The sequence below is a fragment of the Scyliorhinus canicula genome, chromosome 8 (genome assembly GCF_902713615.1).
Source record: "Scyliorhinus canicula chromosome 8, sScyCan1.1, whole genome shotgun sequence".
Taxonomy (NCBI): Eukaryota; Metazoa; Chordata; class Chondrichthyes; order Carcharhiniformes; family Scyliorhinidae; genus Scyliorhinus; species Scyliorhinus canicula.
Genome location: NC_052153.1, coordinates 42609188 through 42632896, shown reverse-complemented (window position 1 = coordinate 42632896; position 23709 = coordinate 42609188). Strand labels below are relative to the sequence as shown.

The following is a 23709-nucleotide window of genomic DNA, read 5'->3' as shown; positions in this document are numbered from 1 at the left end:
CCCATTGCCCTTGAGAAAGTGATAGTGAGCCAATATAAAGATGCACTTTCAGAGACTCCATAAGTAAACACAAAAATGATTTATTAATAAGAATTGTTCAGCAGCCTCATTGCTTCAACTTGCTCCCTGCATGTCCCCTTGCCCAAGAGAACCCCACCTCCTGGGGTGAATCCCTACTCCCAGTCACCATTGGTCCTCCCGGCCAGGTGATCCTTACTTTGCCGTGTTGCCCGGTGACAATGGGAAGATCTTAGGAATATTGGATTCTAAGTGTTAAGCAATATAAGGGTTAAAAGCCTGGGGTTAGAGTGTGTTTGACTGCAGTGGTCATGTTTTCTTAAAAATAATTTTGTTTTGCAGGGCCTGGGTGTTTTTAGCAGCCATAAGGTAAAATTGACAAAGGAATGTGTTTTTCAGTCTCGGCCAATGGACTGGTTTGACTGGGAAGTTAAAGTGTTTTGCAGCCTGCATAGCTAATTTGTTTTATCGCTTGGGGAGATGAGGCCATTGTTGGGTGGAGCCAAGGAAGGCAGAGAGACATTTTGAAAGCATTAGGGAGGCAGTTGGTGGAGAAACTTTGGAGAGAGGAGTTGAATTGCCTGATGCCAAGTCCACAATTCTCGAGGACTTCCGGTGGCGCCCTGGAGGAGACAGGTCGCAGGTCGGATCGCTCCCGCCCGCGATGGGCAAACGGACCTTTTTTAACTGACTTTTTTGGGACCTGGCAGCCCGAATCGGTGGAGGAGACGACAGGGAAGAGGCTTCCTTTCCGGGGTATGGGCAGCTGGACTAGAAGTGGTCGAGTGGAGCGGCAAGGATCGAAGCGGGAGCAGCGGGGACCCCAGACCGGGCGGCCAAGAATGGCGGACGGCGGGGACCAGGGAGCGGAGGCTCACTGGCCAAGGGAGGAACAGATGGAATACTTCAAGAACTGCTTTGCCGAGCTGAGGAGAGACACGCTGGACCCGATGAGAGCGGTGATGGACCGATTGGTCGAGACACAGGCGGTCGAAGTGAAGGCGCTCAGGGAGGTCGAGGCGAAGCTCTCCAGCCAGGCGGGCACAGTAACGGAGCTGCAGCACGAGGTGGAGGAGCTGAACGCCCGTCAGAGGAGGATGCAGGAGCAGCTTGAAGAGCTGGGGAACAGAGCCAGGAGGCAGAATTTAAGGATCATTGGCCTCCCCGAGGGCTGCGAGGGGTCGAATGTGGGCGCATACGTGACGGGTATGCTTGAGGCGCTGATGGGACCGGAGGTCTTCCCTCAACCCCTGGAGTTGGATGGGGCACAAAGAGCCCCCGCAAGGAAGCCCAGGATGGGCGACCGACCGAGGGCCTTGGTGGTCCGCTTTCACCGGCTTGCTGACAGGGAACGTGTGCTGCGATGGGCCAAGGCGGAGAGGAGCAGCAGATGGGAGAACTGCGAGTTGCGCATTTACCAGGACTTGGGAACGGAACTGGCCAAGAGGCGTGCAGGATTCATCAAGGTAAAGGCAGCCCTCTACAAAAAGGTGAGGTTTGGAATGCTGTATCCTGCAAAGCTCTGGGTTACGTTTGAGGAACTCCACTACTATTTTGAGACACCAGAACAGGTTTGGACCTTTATTAAAGATAAGAAACTGGACTTGAACTAATGGGTACTTGGTTCTTTCAGTGCTGTACAGTGGCGGCGGTCTGTTAACCTAATTTTCTCTGATTAGGTGTGGACTTTTATTAAAAGCTGGACTTGAACTAAAGGACTCTGGGCTCTCAGAGCTTTTGTGTGGCGGCGGTTTGTTAAACTATCCTGTACTGTAATGTTTTATCCAAGATTGTTTTCAGCCTGGACAGAGAGTGGGGGCTGGAGGGTGCACTGTTCAGGGTGTTTTGGGGGGATTGCAACAAGGGGGAGGAGGGGGGGGGGGGGGGGGGAAAGAGAGGGGCCCTGCACTTGGCACCTTTTGGCGGGAGATCGGGGCCTCTGATAGGGGGATGGGCTAGGGGCTGGTTACGGGACTTGAAAGGGCACGGTGGGATACAATTAGGTTAATGGGTCCCTGGTGTGTGGGGGTGGGCCCGAGCGCTCTCAGACAGGAGACAGGCAGGCGCCACGGGCAGGGGGCAGCATAGCTAACGTAGGTCAGGGGGCACCAAGGAGGGTTGGAGGTGGGGCAGGGCGGGCTAGGGCTAAGCGCAGGGCTGACCTGGCAGGTCAGGCCTCGGGGGGCAGGGGGGGGGGAAAGAGAGAGAGAGAGAGAGAGAGAGAGAGAGAGAGAGAGAGAGAGAGAGAGAGAGAGAGAGAGGGAGGGGGGGGGGGGGGTTAGGGCCACCTTAGTTTAGTTGAACATGTGTGGCATGGGCAAACAGAGCTGGCAGGGGAAGTGCCTTATTAACATGTTTATTCTTTCCCACTGTTTGTTTTCACTATGTTAAGGCTCTTTGCACAGGGCCATTTTTCTCTCTGCAAATGTTACAAATTTGTGTTAAATAAAAAACTCAAAAAAAAAGTCCCCAATTCTCCCACAGTAAGACAGATTGAGAGCTGTATGTTATTTTCTTGTTTAATGGGAAATTGAGAGTAGTGTTTAAGGTGTAAATTGTAAGCTGTTATGTTTGGCTGTGAAGTTAACAAAGTTTAATATTGTAGTCATAATAAAGTTTTGTTGAAAAAATAACCAAGCCCCATTTCTTCATGCAATCACTCTTGGTGCAAATCATTCTTTCCGCACAGTCTTTCAAATAAACTAAAATATTGGGATTTTGGTCCAGTATCCTAGCTGCTGTTGGGGTCTGGTCTAGGATCATAATAGCCCTTAAAAGGGGTAATCGCCACTGACGCCTTCTTGAACCACTGCAATCCATGTGGTGTAGGTACATCCGCAGAGCTGTGAGGAAGGGAGGATTGCGACCCAGTGACAGTGAAGGAACTGTGATATAGTCCCAATTAATTGTAGTATGTGGCTTCAAGGCGGGCTTTCAGGTGGTGATGTTCCCATACATCTGCTGCCTTGGTCCTATCAAGTGGTAGAGGTCATGGGTTTGGAAGGTGTTGTCAGAGTAAACTGAATAGGAAAAGATTGAAAGAGAGCAAATATAAGCTGTTTCCAGAAAGGACAGAGAGATCAGGAACTAGAGGCCGGTTATCCTGACATCAACAATAGGAATATTGTTAGAATCTATTATTTAGTCATGCTAACAGCACTTAGATAATCATAATATGGTCAGACAGAATCAACTGTGTTTTTTTATGGGGCAGCACGGTGGCACAGTGGTTAGCATTGCTGACTACGGCGCTGAGGACCCGTGTTCGAATCCCGGCCCTGGGTCACTGTCCATGTGGAGTTTGCACATTCTCCCCGTGTCTGCGTGGGTTTCGCCCCCACAACCCAAAAAAAGATGTGCAGAATAGGTGGATTGGACACGCTAAATTACCCCTTAATTGGAAAAAATAATTGGGTACTCTAAATTTAAAAAAAAAAACTTTTTTTATTCTTTCACAGGATGACTGTGTCACTGGCAAGGCCAGCAATTGCTGCCCATCTCTAATTGCCCTGGAGACATTGGTGGTGAGCTGCCCTTCTTGACCACTGTAGTCCCTCTGGTGTAGATACATTCATAATGCTATTAGGGAACGCCAGGATTTTCATCCACTGAGTGAACAAGACAGAATGGTGTATAGCTTGGAGGTGAACTTGGTGGTGATATTCCCTTGCATCTGCTGCCCTTATCACCTTGTCCATCTCGGTGGTAGAAGGTTTTGAAGCAGCCTTAGTGATTTACTGCAGTTCATCTTGTGGGTGGTTGGCATCACTGCCACTATGTCAAGTGGTGGAGGGAATGAATGTTTAAGTGAAGTTGGGGTGCCAATCAACTGGGCTACTTTGTCCTGTATGGTGTTGATCTTCCTGAGTGTTGGAAAGCATTCCATCAGACTACTGACTTGTGCCTCAGATGGTGGACAGGCTTTGGGATGTCAGGAGCTGGGAGTTACCCACTGCAGAATTCCCAGCCTCTGACCTGTTCTGACAGCCACAGTTTTTATATAGCTGGTTCAGTTGAGTTTCTGGCCAATGGGCATTAATAGTGGGTGATTCAGTGATGCTAATGCATTGAATCAAGGGGAGATGGTTAGGATTGCTGTAGATTGTCATTTCCTTGCACTTGCAAGGGACATATGTCACTTACCACTTATGAATCCAAGCCTAACTGTTGCCCAGGTCTTGTTACGTATGGATCAGACTGCTTCAGGATCTAAGATATTGCGAATGGTACTGAACATTATGCAATTATCAGCAAACATCTCATGATGGAAAGAAGGTTATTGATGAAGCAAGTGAAGATGGTTGGGCCTGGGATACTACCCTGAGGGACTCTTGCAGCAATGTCTTGGAAATGAGACAATTGGCCTCCAACACCCACAACCAACTTCCTTTTTGCTAGGCATGACTCCAAGCAGTGTAGATATCCCCCACCCCATCCCACGGATTTCCACTGACTCAATTTTGCCAGGGCTCTTGGTTGAACACTTGATCAAATGCTGCCTTGATGTCAAATGTAGTCACTCTCACCTCAGCAAGAGAAATTGTGTTCGACACATCTTTTAAGAGGTTTTTAAGGATACAACTAATAGGAAGGATAAGACAGAACCAGTGGGTGTAGTGTATTTGGATTTTCAAGAAGTATTCAGTAAAGGTTTTAAGTAAGAGGTTATTGAATAAAATTAGGGTTTATAGAATTGGGGTAATATGTTAGTATGAATTCAAGATTGGTTAACAAACAGAAAACAGAAAACTCTAAAATCATTTATTTTAGAGTTGACATGCTGTAACTTGTGGGGTGCAGCAAGGAGTTGTGCTGTGACCTCAGCTATTTACAATTTGTATTAATGAATTAGGTGAAGGGTAATTGTAACAGTGAGGAGGATAGAAAGAGGCTGTAGGAGAATTTAGACAGGTTAAGTGAGTGTACAAAAAAGTTGCAGATGGAATATAATGTGAAAATATCAACATTGGTCGGAAAAGCAGAAAAACAAAATATTTAATGAAAAAAAACCTGGGAAATGTTAGTATTTAGAGAGACTTTGTGTCCTTATACACAAGTCACAGGAAGTTAACATCTTGGTACAGTAAGCAATTAAGAAATAAAATGGTACATACACCTTTATTGTAATTAGGATGAAAGAGCAATGAAACAATTGTATAGGCTCTTGGTGAGAGCTGTGTTAGGTCTCCTTCCCTAAAGAAGGATATACTTATATAATCTCTGCCTTAGATGGTATGCAAAGAAGGTTCATGAGATTGATTCTTGGAATGGTGGTAATGTCTTTTGAGACAGAATTGAGTAGACCAGACCAGCACAGTGGCGCAAATGGTTAGCATGGTTGCCTCAAGGCACTGGGGTCCCAGGTTCGATCCCGGCTCTGGGTTACTGCCCGTATGGGGTTTGCACATCCTCCACGTGTTTGCGTGGGTTTTGCCCCCACAACCCAAAGGCTGTGCAGGATAGGTGGATTGGCCATGCTAAATTGCCCCTTAATTGGAAAAAATGAATAGGATACTCTAAATTTTTTTTTAAAGAACCCTCCCTCCCTGTCTGGGGTGTCCAAAACTAAGTATCACAGTCTCCGAATTTTGGACTGAGATAAAGAGACATTTCTTCAAAGGATTATGACCCTTCAGAATCGACCAGAGAAAACAATGCGTGCTTTGGCATTGATTATATTCAAGTCTGAAATCAATAGGTTTTTGAATATCAAGAGAACCAAAGGATATGGGGACAGTGTGTGAAGGTAGCTGATTATCCATACTCTTGCATACTTGCATGCAGAGCAAGTTCGAGGAGCTGAATTGTCTTCTCCAGTTCCTTTGCAACTGGTTCTCCGTTCAAGATACTTCACTGTATCTGTGACCTGACTTAATTGAAAGGTCTCTTAATCTGGATTGATTCACAGGTTGCTTATTTCAGCTTTGACTTCAGCAGAGGCAAGGCCAATCTCCCCATGTGCAAGTCCTTTGCAATAATGCATTTTTACAAGCTTCATGTTTTCATCGATTTTTGTATAGTTCCAATAATTCTTGCACTAATTGCAGTATTAGCCTGAACAGTGCAGCCTGATGTGTTTTCCAATAATAATAATAATAATAATAATAACAACTTATTGTCACCAGTAGGCTTCAATAAAGTTACTGGGAAAAGCTCCTAGTCGCCACATTCCGGTGCCTGTTCGGGGAGGCCGGTACGGGAATTGAACCCACGCTGCTGGCCTTGATCTGCATTACAAGCCAGCTGTTTAGCCTACTGTGCTAAACCAGCCCTTATATTCAGTCATCTGTGCATTTTCTAGTTTGAAATATCTCCATAAAAGGATCACTGCCAGTTCTGTGCCACTCTTCACAGCGGACTCAACTTCTGATAGTTGGGTAAGGACCATAAGATGTAGGAGTAGAATAGGCCATTCGGTCCATCGCGTCTGCTCCAGCATTCAATGCGAACATGACTGATCGGATGATAATCCGCAACTCCACTTTCCCACCTAATCCCCATAACCCTCGATTCCCTGACTGAAACTGTAATTTGTTCTGAATGCAAAAGCTTTAACTGTTATAGTAGGTTCCTTTCCAAATCCTACTGCAATTTTGTTTCATTTTAGTTGCTAACTCATAAAAGCTAGCCAGTTATGTCTTAAATTAAGCATCATTGGTTATAGAATTAGTTGTGGCGAATGAGTTGCATCTGCATGGAATGTTTTTTGATACCAGGTAAGGCGCATCTCCATAGAGAGCTTTTGATACTTGAACCTGGAGCCTTGACTGGTGTGATGCAGTTTTTAAAAAAATACTGTAGAAAGCTAATATTTTCACGAAATAACAGCAAATAATTTCAATAATTTGGTATTAAAGTCGGCACTCTCCAAAATACCAACCAATGGCAGTTTTTCCGAATGTGCTTTGGATTGTTTTCCCTTAGTGAAAGGCATAAATGTATGCAAGTTATCTAAAAGCCTGTGTCTACTGAAGGTTTTCATTTTTTGAGGTTATAACGCCAATTTTTCCACCAGTTCCAATGTCAAAACTGGCAATTGAAGAAGCTGGGGTGTTTCTCTTAGAAAAGAGACGATTAGGTTTGATAGAGGTATTCAGAGTCATGAAGGGCCTGGACGGAGTAGATAAGGAGAAATTGTTTCAGTTGGTAGAAGGATCGAGAATCAGATGGACAATGATTGAAGGTGATCGGCAAAAGAAGCAACAGTGACATGAGGAAAATATTTTTTGTGGAGTGATTAGTTATACTCTGGAATGCAATGCCTTGGAGTGTAGTGGAGGCAGATACAATGAGGTGCTTCAAAAGAGAATTCAGGAATTACCTGAAGAGAAAAAATCCGCAGGGTCAGAGGGAAATGGGACAAGGTATGTTACAGCCTCCTTCTGTCATCCTGTAAAAAGAGCTAGAGGGATGGTTTATTTGTCAAGCTCCCTTAAAATGTAAATTCCTGTGAAATACAAGGCAATTCCTCAGCTCTACACAGGCATTCCGGATTAAAAATTAAGCTGTGAATGGCATGTTCCAACTCAATCAATGGCACGGCTGTGTCGGCGGGAATTTGAAGTATTTCAAAGTGATTTATTATTGAAGTTAGCAAAGTAGTGCTGAAATTCAGAATTGTGCAGACTCAAAATTAAACCTTCTATAATTCCATTGCTGGACAGAGCCTAGAGTCTGCGAGAAGGCTCTTCTGAGAATTGATTTTGGGAATGTGACGCACACTACTCGTGAAGCTCAAAACAGCTTTGAGATATGCTAAACGAGAATGCTTATTTAAGCAAGCCTAAAGCAAGAATAAAGAGCTGAAGGAATGCATGAAGTCAGAACATTAGATTTTGAGCATCTGGGGAGACATTATTCTGGTTACTGTGATTATAGTAAAAAAGTAATTGAAGAGCCCAAGTAGACTACATAACCATGGCAATAGGATGATTAGGAGAGGTTGACATGGACTATGTATTGTCTGGACTCCATGTTAATCTAATGCCACATTTGTTTGTCTCTTGATGTATTGTGATTGGGTTGCGGGATTATTGTTAGTATTTAGAAACGCAGAGCAAGAGGTAAAATTGGTATAAGGGCTTTGAGTAAATCACACTGGAAAATGAGTCTGGAGAAGTAGTAATAGGAAACCAAGAAATGGCAGAGGAACTGACTAATTACTTTGCAGCAGTCTTCACAGTGGAAGGCACCAGTGGGATACCAAAGCTCCAGGAGGTTCAGGGGGCAGAGGTGAGTGTAGTGGCCATCACTACACTCACATCTCTAAGGAGAAGGTTCTGCAGAACACAAAGGTCTGAAGGTGGATAAATCACCTCGACTGGATGGACTACACCCTAGGGTTCTAAAAGAGATAGCTGAGGAGATTGTGGAGGCTAGGGCGGTGATCTTTCAGGAATCACTGGAGGCAGGGAACGTCCCAGAGGACTGGAAAATGGTAATGTAACTCCCATGTTTAAGAAGTGAGGCAAGCAGTAGAAGGAAAATTATAGGCTGGTTAGCCTGACTTCGGTCATTGGTAAGATTTTTAAGTTAGTTATTAAAGATGAGATTGCCGAGTACTTAAATAGGACTGAGTCAGCAGGGCTTCATCATGGGGAGGTCATATCTGACAAATCTGTTAGGAGTTCTTCGAGGAGGTAACAAAAGAGAACCAGCGGACTTGATTTATTTAGATTTCCAGAAGGCGTCTGACAAGGTGCCGCATTGGAGACTGTTATTAAGTTAACAGCCCATGGTGCCACGGTTAAGATCCTGGCCTGGATAGAGGATTGGCTGACAGGCAGAAGACAGATAGTGGGGATAAAGGAGTCTTTTTCAGGGTGACTAGTGGTGTGCCTCAGGGGTCGATGCTGGGACCATAACTTTTCACAATATACATTAATGATCTGGAAGGAGGGGCTGAAGGCACTGTTGCTAAGTTTGCAGATGATAAAAGATATGCAGAGGGAGTATGGAGGAAGCAGAAGAGCTACAGAAGGACTTGGACAGGTTCGGAGAGTGGGCATTGAAGTGGCAGATGGAATACAATGTGGAAAGTGTGGGTAATGTACTTTGGAAAGAGGAATGGAAGCATAGACTACTTTCTAAATGGGGAAATACTTAGGAAAGCTGAAACACTTTGGACTCCTTGCTCAAGATTCTCTTAAGATTAAGGTTCAGTTGACAGTTTGGAAGACAAATGCAATGTTAGCATTCATGTCAAGAGGGCTAGAATACCAAAGCAGGGATGTAACTCTGAGGCTTTATAGGGTCTGGTCAGGCCCTATTTGGAATATTGTGAGCAGTTTTGGACCCCATATCTAAGGAAGGATGTGCTGGCCTTGGAAAGGGTCCAGAGGAGGTTCACAAGAATGATCCCTGGAATGAAGAGCTTGTCTTATGAGGAGCATTAAGGACTCTGGGTCTGTATTGTTGGAGTTTAAAGGGATGAGGGGGGATCTTATCGAGGCCTGGATAGAGTGGACATGGAGAGGATGTTTCCACTAGTAGGAAAAACTAGAACCAGAGGGCACAACCTCATACTAAAGGGACGATCCTTTAAAACAGAGATGAGGAGAACTTTCTTCACAGAGGGTGGTGAAATCTGTGGAACTCTTTGCTGCAGAAGGCTATGGAGGCCAAATCTCCGAGTGTCTTTAAGACAGAGATAGACAAGTTCTTGATTAATAAGGGGATCAGGGGTTAAGGGGAGAAGGCAGGAGAATGCAGATAAGAAAAATATCAGCCATGATTGAATAGTGGAGCGACTCAATGGGCCAAGTGGCCTAATTCTGCTCCTGTGTTTCATGTTGAAGCCACATTGAATTGTGGAGTTTGTGATTTACCGGAGTACTTGTAGCGAATCCTGAACTCAATAAATTATGTAATCATACTGAAATTGAGAGATGATTTACCAGAGTGTTTATGTTGAATTGTATAACATGAACTTGTTAAAGATCTGATTCTGTGGTTGTTACAATAACAAAACAGAACTGGAAAGCAGTTCCAAAAGCGGTCAGTTCATCAAATCCGATGTCAAGCCTGTTTGTTTGCTAAATGGTCCGGCACTCTAACCTCAGTATTGCACTCTCCAAGAAGCACTCCCACACAGCAACACTCCCACTGGGCACTCAACATAGCCCTTTAGCTTTAAAAACTGACCAATTGTCAAGTATGACATTTTTCATAGGAACGATGGAGAATGATTAGAAGAAACAGCCAGTTTTTAAAAAAAAACAGATTGCACCCAACACAGCCATGCGAGTTAGATGTGTGGGGTGTGAACAATTTCAGATGTAAAACATTCACCAAGCTTAGAGCATTTCTAAATTAATATGGCAACAAGCAAGATCTGAGTCACAACCCAAATCTTTCTTCCACTTCTGCACATGCTACAGGTGTTGAAGGGATAAGTTCTTTATATTAACAGCAGGAATCTGAGATGTCACATCCACATTTTATTTTGCAATAGAACATTTGCTTATTTAAAGATAGTCAATTCTCTGTGGCTTGTAAATAGGGGAAATTGTCTGTCTTTTAGTGGTGTTTGTTGTAACAGGTTTCAAGAGATTTTTCAAAAAAAAATTTATTTAAAAAAAAAATTGTTCCAACTCCATCTACAAGTTTGCTTACGATACGACCATAGTGGTCCGGATCTCGAATAGCGACGAGTCAGAATACAGGAGTGAGATTGAGAACCTAGTGGAGTGGTGCAGCGTCAACAATCTATCCCTCAGTGTCAGCAAAACTAAAGAGCTGGTCATTGACTTCAGAAAGCAAAGTATCATACACACTCCTGTCAGCACCAACGGGGCCGAGGTGGAGATGGTTAACTGTTTCAAATTCCTACGGGTACACATCTCCAAAAATCTGTCCTGGTCCACCCACATCGACACTACCACCAAGGAAGCACAACAGCACCTATACTTCCTCAGGAAACTAAGGAAATTCGGCATGTCCACATTAACTCTTACCAACTTTTACAGATGCACCTATCTGGCTGCATTACAGCCTAATATGGCAACTGCTCGGTCCAAGACCGTAAGCAACTTTAGAGAGTCGTGAACACAGCCCAGCCCATCACACGAACGTGCTTCCCATCCATCGACTCCATCCACACCTCCCGCTGCCTGGGGAAAGTGGGCAGCATAATCAAAGATCCATCCCACCCAGCTTACTCACTCTTCCAACTTCTTCCATCGGGCAGGAGATACAGAAGTCTGAGAACACGCACGAACAGACTCAAAAACAGCTTCTTTCCCGCTGTTACCAGACTCATAAATTACCCTCTTATGGACTGACCTCATTAACACTACACCCCTGTATGCTTCACCTGATGCCGGTGTTATGTAGTTACATTGTGTACCTTGTGTTGCCCTATTATGTATTTTCTTTTCTTTTCATGTATTGAATGATCCGTTGCGCTGCTCGCAGAAAAATACTTTTCACTGTACCTTGGTACACATGACGATAAACAAATCCAAATCCAAGAGTTTGCATTCTTGTCGGCATTCTTATAATAAAAATGTTAGAGGCTATGGTGCTGTCCCTGGAGAATCGTGTTACTGTTATAGTGCCACTCATTTATTTCACTGGATGGGGTTGAGACAGTGCCACCCACTGATTTCAATGGACTGGGGCAATGCCAGCACCACCAGTGATTTCAATGGACTGGAGATGGGAAAATATTATCAATTTATTTCACTGGACTCTGTGACAACGACACCCACTGATTTTATTGAGCAAGTTTGAATGCTGCCTATTGACATCAAAAGGAAAGGTAGGGCGATATTAGTTATAGGGCGATATTAGTTATCTGCGTATAACAGCAGCAACCACAGATACAAGTTAAAAGGGAATGTGACAGCATTACCCACTGATTTCATTGGACTGGGGTGTGGCAGCATTACTCATCAAGTGTCACAATCAAATGGCAATTTCAAAAGATTCAAGGAATCTTAAAATACACTCATGGACTCCAGTTTCCTCCTGGTTTTAAACCAATGTTAAATCACATAATTGAAAAGTACTTTCTGTTGTAAATCTTGCACAAAAAGCATCAAAGTCATCTGGTGTGCTGTTGATCAAACAGGAAGTTCACATGGCTAGTATGGCAAATGCTGCTGTGAATCATTTTTGGCATCGAAAATAAGCATACGGTCTCAACAGCAGCAGCTAAATGTATTACTGGCATTATCGCTGATTAAACAAAAAAAAATATTGCTCACCTTATTTTCCAGCGTTTCATTTACAATGATAGTCAATCTCAACAGTTCATCTGCATCTTGGAGACACCTTATTGGAAAATAAAAACACAAGCCAGCTTTTGTTACATTCACAACTCAAGCCCTTCAGTACATCTTTACAAAGCATTGTAATGTGGTGGCATTGGAAGCAGTTCAGAGGAGATTCCCCAGTTTAATTCCGGGGATGAAAGGGTTGGCGCATGAGGAGAGATTATACAGTTTGGGCTCATACGTATGGAGTTTAGAAGGACGAGAGGAGACCTGATCGAGGTAATTAGATACAAAAAGGGATTGATAAATGTAAACATAGACCAAATGTTCCCTCTTGTAGGGCAATCTGGAACGAGAAGTCACAGATATAGGTTGAGAGGTGGTAGATTTAGAACTGAGATGAGGAGGAACTACTTCGCGCAGAGGGAGTAAAATTTGTGGAACTCGCTGCCCCATAGTACGGTGGAATCGGAGTCATTAAATGATTTCAAGAAGGAGATAGATATATTTCTGATAAAGAACAGGTTAAAGGGATATGGGAACCGGTAGGAAGGTGGATTTGAGATCAGGAAGGGATCAGCCATGATCTGATTGAATGGCGGAGCAAACTCATGATTGAATTGCCTACTTCTGCTCCTAATTCCTATGTTCCTACCCTACCAATCTTATCCATCTTTAGGATGATCCTGGAACAACGAACGGTTTTCACTGAGGAGAGCAGGGCATTGTAGTGCTTGATGTGGTCCAGCTCGATCTGGTGATGAATAGTTAAACCACTTGTGCACCAAACACATTCAACTCTACTAGGGTTAAGTTCAGCAAAAGTGGAGCAGAAGGCATGGTTGAGCAGCTCTGCCCCAATTAATTTATAACTGCACTTTAAAAATGACATCTATCTTGCTTTTGGATCTCCATTTACAATACATCTGCAGCCACCAATCTGACTCCAGCAAATAGCTTACTATTTTAAAATCATATTACTTTCATTCTTTTTTATTTTGCACATCTTGTTTATCCTTTCTAATGCTACATCCTGGTTCAAGGGTCAGTTGAAACCTTCTCCTCGGCACTACTACACCACCCCATGAGGACACTGGTCTCAGCTCACTTAGGTGCAACTCACTTGGCCTATGTAGGTCTAGCCACTCCCATAACCAGTCCCAATATCACAGAATCTAAAGAGATTTCTATTGTACATCTCTCCAGTCACATATTCACCTGATGGATTCTATTTCTATACTCACTAGTGCGTGACACCGGAATAATCCAGAGATTATTACCTTTGAGGTCCTGCTTGCTAGTCTCTTTCGTAGCTTCCTAAAGTCTGCTTGCAGGACCACATCGTGGAGGTCTCAGAATACTGCAAAAAATTGGCCAATATTTGTCAGCTATCCTCTAGTCTGGTCATATATAACTCAAAGCTTTTTTATTGAACAAAAATATAAGATGCAGCTGAAATGGAGATAAAGGGCCAAATTTTCAGGGGAGGGACATGTATTGCTCCCCTCCCCAGAAGAATTGTCGGATGCGAGCCAACCCACAGCAAACAAGGCCTGCAATAACAGTCGCATTATGGCATGGGTAGTTGAGTTAACTGGCTTGATAACAAGCTCAATTGACTGTCAATTATTTTAAAATGCCAAGCAGGGTGCCCCCACCTACCATATTGTGAGGGAATAGTTCTGAGATGGGCAGGAAGGTGGTGGGCTTGCCACCCCTTATATTTTAAATGTCCCTTCCTAATGTTGAGGCCATAATATCCAGCCCAAAGTTAGCCCTTAACTGGTCTCAAGTCTACTGAACTATTCTGGTTGTACAATGGCAAAAAATAAGAGATTGTAATACTGAATACATAATAGCCACCCAACGGCACACATCTGTTGACATTTGATGCTGCAACTCTATACACAGATTTGGACAGTCGAAAATACAACCCTCCTTGTTATTTGCAAAAGGTTAAAATCTGCAACGGTTAATAGGGAGAGAGTAAGAATATTGCACTGAATCTTGATTGGGCTACTCTAGACCAGAGAAGGTGTGCTCCACTAATTTTAAATTGGGACATAAATTGACCATTAGCATTATATCCCAGCCATAATAGGCAGAATAATGCAGCACAAAGTAAGGTTATTTGGTTCATCTTACCTCTATTGGCTCTTTGAAAGAACTATCCAACTCATCCTGCTCTCTTATTCTTTCTCCTTAGCCCTGCAAACCTTTACTTTTCAAACATCAAGTTCTCATGGGCAATTAGGGATGGAAAACAAATGCTGGTCATGCCACAACCCATGAAATTTTTTTTAAGAAGTAGTAATCCAATTCCCTTTTAAAAGTTACAATTGAATCCACTTCTACCATCCTTTCAGATCATAGTGTAAAAAATTATTCCCAAACCTCTCTGGTTCTTTTGGCAATTATTTTAAATCAGTGTCCTCTGGTCATCAATGTACTTGTTTCTCCCCACTAGCCCCCAAATCGTCATTAGTTTGAACATCTCCACTAAACATCTCCTGAACGTTCTCTTCTCAAAGGCGAAACACAGCTTCCCCAGTCTCTCCATGCAAATTCTCTCCTCATCCTCAATATCATTCTGACAAATCTACTCTGCAATCTCTCTAAGATCTTTGCACCCTTTCCAAAGTGTGGTGTCCAAAATTGGATAGGATACTCCAGCTGAGGCTTAACCAGTGATTCAATATGGTTTAGCAAAATCTGCTCACATTCTTTTTTTAAACCCTATACCTCTACATATAAGCCAAAATCATGAACTTGCCCTTCCAACTTCAAAGATTTGTTACAAGAACTCAGCCCTTCTGTTCCTGCATATCCTTTAAAATTATATCACTTAAGTTTACATGGGGTGGGATTTAGCAGCTGTTCAACCCAGCGGGCTATTCTGGTCCGACGCTGGCACACGGGTTTCCCGGCGATGAGAGGTGCAGGTCCATTCCGCTGGCGGGCTACCTCCGCCCGAAAAACATAAGACGGGTTGGTGGTTAATTCCCGCCCATTGTTTCTTATTTTTTCTACCAAATCATATCACTTCACACTTCTTTGTGACTCACGACATGCCCCCCTGGCGCGCCCCCACGATTCTCCCACCCACCGCTCGGAAGAATCACCGCTCGCCGTTTTTGACGGCGACCGGCGATTCTCCGACCAGGATGGGCCGAGCGGCCTGCCGTTCCCGACCGGTTCACGACGGCGGCAACCACACCTGGTCACTGCCGTCGTGAAAATGGTGCCAAAAGCTGGTTTGAAGCTTGTGGGGGGCGGAGAGGGAAGTGAGCACCACGGCCGTGCTCGGGAGGGGACAGGCCCGCAATCGGTGCCCACCGATCATCGGGCCGGCGTCTCAAAGGGACGCACTCTTTCCCCTCCGCCGCCCCGCAAGATCAAGCCGCCACGTCTTGCGGGGCAGCGGAGGGGAAGACGGCAACCGCACATGCGCGGGTTTGAGCCGTCAGCCGCGCATGCGCGGGTTGGAGCTGGCCAACCTGCGCATGCGCGGCTGACGTCACTTAGGCGCGTGGCCGCGTCATTCTCGGCACGCCGCCTTGACGCAAGCATCAAGGCCCGGCGGCCAAGATTTACGGAATGCCGCTCCTAGCCCCCCGGGTGGGGGTGAATTAGATGCGAGGAGCGGCCTCCGAAGCCGTCGTGAAACTCAGCCGAGTTCATGACGGACTTCCCGATTTTTTGCGGGAGCGGAGAAGTCCGTCCTAAGTGTTGACACTAACACAGAATTCATGTGCGCAGCTGCATGGCTGCCTTGCCGGCTGCGGCAATGGCGCTGTGTGCCCACCCACCCCGACCCCACAGCCACCCCCTGCTACTCCCCCCAGCCCTGGCAGAAGACCCCCCGGCCTGTAGTACCACGGTCAGCAAACTATGGCGATGTTGGACATTTTTCGTGTTCCCTTTCTTTCCCTTACCAGCCAACATGCCGGTTTCACGATTTTTAATAGCACAAGTGAACCACCCTGTCGGGAACCCGGCCCATCAGAGGCAGAGAATTGCAGAGGCCTCGGAGAATACCAGGTTGGGCCCACTAATGATATGCAAACGCTGTACGAGCATTGACGCTGCTGTCGAGATGCTCGAGCATTAAATTTTAGCATTAAGTCGGCGCCTGCCGCGATTTTGGAGTTGGAACCGTTTCTCCACCCAATCACCTTCCCGATTTTGCCGTTGGCTAATGGAGAATCCCACCCATTCTTTCCTCACTAATTATTGTATTTCCAAATTTTCTAGGTCCTTGTATAAAAAAGAGCAATGACCCTAACAATTGGCCCTGGGTGACTTCACTATATATTACACTTCAGTCTGAAAATCTTTCATTCACCACTATTTTGTTTTCTCTTAGCCAATTTTGTATCCATGTTGCATCTGTTCTTTTAATTCATAACTTCAATTTTCTGAACCAGTCTATCAAGTGGCACTTTTATGAAAAGCCTTTTGAAAGTTCATATACACAATACCTTCCATACCCTCTTAATTAATTAGAATGGTCTTATAACATTGTCTCAGAGACCCAGCAGGTAAGACACGCATTAAATAAATTTTAATAATCAGCATCCATAAGTACATAATAAAAAACACAGAAAATACTGGACAATCGCAGCAGATCTGACAGCAACTGTGGAGAAAGAAGTAGTTTCGTGTCTGGATGACTCTTTGTCAAAGCTTGAGCTTGATTTTGCTGCGATTGTCCAGTATTTCCTGTTAATGTTTCAGATTCCAGCATCCGCAGTAATTTGCTTTTAGCACCTAATTAAACCTCAGTCAGAACATTGAGCAGTCATGAAATAAAGCAAGCATGAACCAGTGGACGAATAACGTCTAAGTACTGAATCAATAACCATGCCAAGAGTTTATACTTTACTGGATTTTTTTGTATTGGGCTGCTAAATGACAGAAGTATGCCATTACTGGAAAGTCCTTTTCATTTGTCCTCCAAGATGTCTCTCATAATACATAACAAATACAATTCTCTCATTTCCTGGTCACATTTATGACAGTTGGGCTCTTCTATCTTTAACGAGGCAACACAGTATATTACTCACCATGTGTTTGGCAGACGTTTGTATTGCTCTTGAAATTTATCCAAGGCCAGCATGGCTGCATGAATCTGTAGGGGCGCCTGTTTTTTTTAAAAGTAAAAAATAATTAGGCTAATGTGTGTAGCGCGAAAGAAAGTTTTGGGTGACATTTGTTTACATCAAATACAAGAATGCTAAACAGTTTGGACTGAATGTGTCTCAATTCTACAGTTATTGCAAAGCACATTCTAAAACTGTGACTGACTGAATACCAGCTGCAACATTTTACCTTCTAGGGAATATTACAATCCCAGATCAGATCCCAACAGTGGCTAGGATACTGGACCAAAACCCCAATATTTTAGTTTATTTTGTTAGGCTGAGTGGAAAGAATACTTTGCTCCAGGAGTGATGGCAAAAATTGGGGTTTGATATTTTAAAACAAAATGTACTATTCACACATTAAACTCTTTATCAGACCTAAAAAATAGCTTACAATTACCCCTTAAACAATACCACTCAACACAGTAAACACAATATCCTTAATTACTATCTCTATTCCCAATTAAACAACAAGATAAAAAAACATACGCTCTCAATCCATCTTACAACCCAATGACACAGGATAATAGTTGCTTCTCAGAAGAGATTTGGCTCCTGTTAGAACCCCTGAAGACTCTGTCTGGATGTCTTCAAGAAGCTGTTTCAATAGACTTATTTCAGCTTCCCCCACCCCCCACCCCCAGACAAGTCTGCACGGTTTTAAATACTAATACTTTTTTAAAAAACTATCCTACCGTGGGACCTTGTGGTCCAAAGGGTAGCCAGATCAGAAGGCAACTCAAACACTTTCACAAAATGTCTGAATACCTTAGCTCCACCCGGCAACAACATCATCTGCCCGAGCTGAAAAGAAATCAACTCCCCAGGCTGAAAACACATCAACTCCCCAGGGACTCCCCCTAGTCAAACAAAAGTGCATCAGCCCAGGCTGTTACTCGGGTCAATTTCACCTCTGGCTCCTAAAAGCTTTTGGGTCTGGAAAACAAGATTATTTTAAAAACATGACTACTCCAGTCAAACACACTAACCCAGGTTTTAACCCTTAAATTGCCAAATATTTATAACCCAATATATCTAAAATCCTGCATTCATCACAGGAAAATATTTGAAATTACTGAAAAGAGAGACATGTCGCTTTTCATCTTGCAGTAATCAGGACAAACACAATACCAAATTTTAAACAAGCACAACAATTTATGCTACAGAAAAGGGGTGTTGAATAGTTGGGAAAATTTATTCCGATTGGCCGAGACGTTGCCATGGAGAAAACAACAGGGTATAGGCTCGCCATGCTTCCCATAATTCAAAAAAGGCAAAATCTTCTTTAAAATTCCATTTGTCTGCAGACAATGGATCCCTGCTTATGAATGTATGTTGTTTCTAGCACGTATAATGAGCTATGTTATGAGATAGACTGATTATCTTAATGGATTGTTACTGTTGTTATTACTGTACTCAGGATTGCTCCCGAATCACAGAACAACTAACAGTAGACATTTTGTGCGCATGCACAGCCATGGACCCAGCAATGCTTGGGCAGTATCGGCAGCTAGAGCTGGGAGCTCTACGCTGCCTGGCTGCTAGCCCCGCCACCCCCTCCCCGAGCAGGGAATCGGTGGCCGTTTTGCACCAGTTTTTCTGACAAAAACACCACTGTTTTCACGTCGGCGTGGGACTTAGTCTCCCAAACGGAGAATCCAGCCCCATATACCTGCTTTTAGCCCATATCGCTATACAGGTATATCTTTGCTTAATAAAAATCTATCCATCTCTGATTTAAAATTAACAACTGTTCCAGCTTCAACTGCTGTTTGTGGGAAGGGTTCCAAACCTATATGACCCTTTGAGTAAAGAAGTTCTTCCTATCATCTCTCCTGAACAGACTAACTGTAATTTTTAGAATATGCCCCCTAGTTTCAGAATCTCCAACCAGTGGGAATAGTTTATCTTTATCTACCCTGGCTTTCCCTGTTAATATCTTGAATACTTCGATGAGATCACCCCTTAAACTTCTAAATTCTAGTGATAAAAGGCCTAATCTGTGTAATCTCTCATGGTAACTTAACCCCGTAGCCCAGGTACCATTTTTGAAAACCTACGCTGCACTCCCTCCAAGGCCAAAATATCCTTCCCAGGGTGACGTTTGTAACCGCAACTTACCTTTTGATGAAGAAAATGAAGATATTAAGCCAGACTTTTTAAATAAACCTAGTTTTAAAAAGTGATATTTCCAGACATACATTTCCAGACTGCCTGGAAATACAGACTCTCATTCAAGCAAGAGTACCATATAAATATCAACCTCACAAAATGTAATCAGAAAAAAGACGCTAACTGCATTTTTTTATCTTTACCATTTAATTCATAACACCAGTACCACAGCATTGATTAAAACCGATCGTATTACTCTGGAAGCTCAACAGGACACCGCATCTGATGACCTGGCTGTCTGAAATTCTAGTTCCTGACCAAGATACTGTGACAATACCGTGCCCTTTGGCAATGTCATATCATCCTTCTGTTTATAGACTGCAGTGTAATATGTAGCCAGAGAAGGCTTCATGCAAACTTAATTTACATTTCATAACTTATAATTCTAGAACATATATTATATTGATGTGGTGCTCGCTTCACGTTACTGCTACGCTATTCTGACCAATAAAATTTGCCTTTGTACAATAGTGTTAGTCAAAATGACAATGCTAATATATTCATCACAACAGATTCGTATGCTACTACTCTTTTCCAAACTGATTAACAAAAGCATTTCAGTTCTGTTGACTGATCTCCATAAACAGAGTTAGCAAATGGATAGTTGACTAATGATGCATTGATATTTCACAAGGTTAGTGACAGCGCAAAACCGAAACCATTTCACACCATTAAACCAGATGCGAAGGCCAGTATTAACTCTGAAGCAAAGCAAAGTGAGACTATTTTCTCCAGGGAATCAAAGGCTTATCAGGTCTGTCAGTCCTCTGTCTGACTCTGCACTGACCCTGCAACTGCAAAAGCCAAAATGGTTTTGCATCAACACCACAGCTGTAATGTGAATGTACACTGGAAAGATGTCCACTCACAGGGCTACTTTCACGTATAATTGTGAACAGATAAGTGTTAATTATTTTGAATTATCAACAGTTTGATCAATTTTACAACACAAGTTAAGCACAAAAGAATTTTTCAAACACAACTGGCAAGCAAAGTGTCTTTAGCCGGATTAATCTTTTCAACTACTGTTAACAAATGGTAATTCATCTTTACTTGTAAAGAAGATTAAAATAAAAACTAAATTGCAAATTAGACGTTTTAACAGCTACAATTTCTCTCACTAATAAAAATCTCTGGTAACACAAATATTCACCCTACATCATAGGTGGCACGATGATTAGCACTGCTGCCTCACAGTGGCAGGGACCCATTTCGATACGGACCTTGGGCAACTGTCTGTGTGGAGTTTGCACGTTTTCACTGTGTCTGCATGGGTTTCCTCCGTGTGCTCCGGTTTCCTCCCACCGTCCAAAGATTTGCAGGTTAGGTGAACTGGTCATGTTAAATTGCCCATTAGTGCTCGGGGTTTAAGTGGAGTTGTGGGGATAGGGCCAGGGAGTGGGCCTGGGTAGGGTGCTCTTTTAGGGGGTCAGTGCAGACTCGATAGGATGAATGGCCTCTTTCTGCATTGTTGGGATTCTAAGATCATTATTGGCATCCTTAATGGTGTCACTGAATCACATAGTTCCATTCATTACTACTTGGAAGCAATGTAAAAATAGGGAATTTAAGAAATATTGCCATTGGTCATGCATAGGGAGGTTTTGCAGAAGAAGATGCCATTTTTAATAAGGTGCTCAAGATCTGACTGGTACAGTTGGCCAGAGAAATACAACTGCTCTTTCATTGATGAGTCCTACTTAAGCAATAATAGAGGTCTTGTTAACCTTGACCCCACAAGCCTTTTGAAGTCATAAGGAGCTGCCCGGCAACAGTTATTTTCTCCCCAACTATAGATCAGATTGAAGAGCATATATGAAAATTCTAGCTTTTGAAGTCAACATATCTGAAATAATTAGGCGATTTAAAAGCATACTTCTCATTACAATCTTCTACACTTATCACTCCTCTCCTAATTCATGCTGGGGTATTGTTCCATTATTACCAACTAATTTCCCCAGGACATTATTCACAAATAGTCGTGAACAATGAGTCAGGTCTTGAGCAAAGGATCACGAGAGAACATGCCTGTTATGCAGAGGATAAAATCATATAATGGAATTAAAAATAAGGTGCTGTAAAAGCTCAGCTGGTCTGGCAGCATGTGTGACACAGATTTAACCTTGCAAGTCCAATATGACTCTTCTAAACTGAAGAAGTAGAAATGTGATGGGTTTTACGCTGCTGAATTGTGGGGGGGGGAGCAAATGAAATAGAAGCGAAGGCCAGAGATAGGCGTGAAGACAAGGAAGATTAAACACCAAAGGGGGTCATAGAACAATGGAGTAGTAACGGTAGAAAAGAAACAAAAGCATTGGTCCCGAGTAGGTGTTAATAGCAGAATAAAGGTCAGTGCTGTCCAAGCGCAGAAACATGAACCAACACCTGCCCCTTTAATTCCTCTCTCCAAAGGTGTGCAGGTTAGATGCATTGGCCATTCTAGATTGCCCTTAGTGTACAAAAAAGATTGGGTGGGGTTACTGGGTTACAGGAATAGGGTGGAGGTATTTTGCTCTTTCCAAGGGCCGGTGCAGACTTGATGGGCCAAATGGCCTTCATCTGCACTGTAAATTCTATGATTCTTACTGTCCAAGGCTCCAAACACTCCTTCCAGGTAGATCAGCGATTTACTTGTACTTCAACAATTTAGTCCACTATACTCATTGCTTTTGCTGACCGTTGTTTTGCTACTAACAACTACTTTGGATCAATTGTAAGGGCCTTTCCTGCTGATTCCTGTTCTTCCCATTTCTTTATTTTTGCTGTTATTATTTTGACCCATGGCTGCTCAATGGGCATATATCTTTTAAGTTGAGCAGGGGAAGAAAGGAATTAAAAAGTTATAAAACATAACACTGCGCTAGCCTTCAGACAGCAGAACTCAAGACTTTTCGTCACCCAAGAGATCGATGGGACTCGGTTCATTTGGGCGGTTGGTAGCCAATGAATTGTGGGGGGGGGCCAAAAGGCTGTATTCTGCCCAGTATTAGGCGATGATTGGATCCTTCCCGAGTGGGATATTTCTCAGAAAGCCAGGGGAAGTAGATTGAATCCTGGACACTCAAAGGAGAGGACCTACTCTCTCTCCCTCCCTTGTGTTTTCTCCAGAAAAGCTGCTGTATTTCTTAAACTGCAGAGACCTGAATGAATCTACAGAGAAAACCATTACAGACTGGAAACAGGAAACCTCAAACCGAAAGCCTAAATTGAAGAAAAGCATGATAGAAACAACCATCTGAAACAAAGACTCTTATCTTTTTACTTTCATTATTTTTATACCCCTCTTCTGCTCTCTGTGTTTGTCTGCCTAGTGTGTGCATGTAGAGGGTGGGACGAGGTTAAGTGGGGGATTAGGAACTGGATAATAGTTAACCTATTGGGTTTGCTACATATTTAATTATAATTCTTGTTATTAATAAACTCAATTGTGTGTAAATTTACAAATCTGGTAACTATAGTCATTGGGCAGCTAGGGGGCAAAGACTTTGGGGGTTTTCTAGAAAATATTTATTAATTTCAATTGTGTTGCGGCTCCAGGTCAAGTGGGGTTGAAATTGACTGTGCACTAGCCCAGGGGGTCGTAACACAATGCTTTGGTTCTTTATTGCTCCATTACCACCCACTTTGAATTTGTTCCATGTTATCTTTGGTATTTAATCTGTCCCACTCTCCAACCTATACCCAACCTTCCCTTTTATTCTACCTGACCCCCCACTCACTCACTTCAGTTCTTAAGAATTGTCATATTGGACTTGAAATTCTCTCCAGACGCTATCAGTGCTGAGATTTTCCATTTTTATTTCAGATCGCCAGCATCTTTTAGTTTAGTAAATTATGTAAGAATTGGTTAATAGCTTCCTGATTCAGTTCAAAAAACATGAGAAAATCTTGGTCAAAACCATATCATTTTCTTCTCGTGTTTTAGAAGCTCTGATAATTCACAGCCATCTAAAAAAACATGACTTTTAATTCACTCCATGGCTTTTAATTCACTCCTTTTTAAACTGCGTATTGGCAACTAGATAAGTCTCAAATAAACAACAATATATTCTCATAAATCTTCATTTCTTGTCAAAAAAAAATCTAAATGCTATTCAATATTTAGTCTTGCACTGCCAGCAGATCAATTAATGGTCGTGTTAATGTAAATTGGAACA

The 23709-nt window shown here is 43.1% G+C and overlaps 1 protein-coding gene across 1 annotated transcript in view; it reads right to left on the bottom strand.

Annotated features, from left to right (window-relative positions):
* uba6 (ubiquitin like modifier activating enzyme 6) overlaps positions 1 to 23709 on the bottom strand; it is a 201878-nt gene that overhangs the window by 73032 nt on the left and 105137 nt on the right. The window contains exons 12-13 of the mRNA XM_038804447.1: positions 17303 to 17379; positions 12228 to 12294 (exon numbers count right to left, since the gene is read on the bottom strand). Of these exons, the coding sequence (XP_038660375.1) occupies positions 12228 to 12294; positions 17303 to 17379 (144 nt within the window). The remainder of the gene's footprint in view (positions 1 to 12227; positions 12295 to 17302; positions 17380 to 23709) is intronic.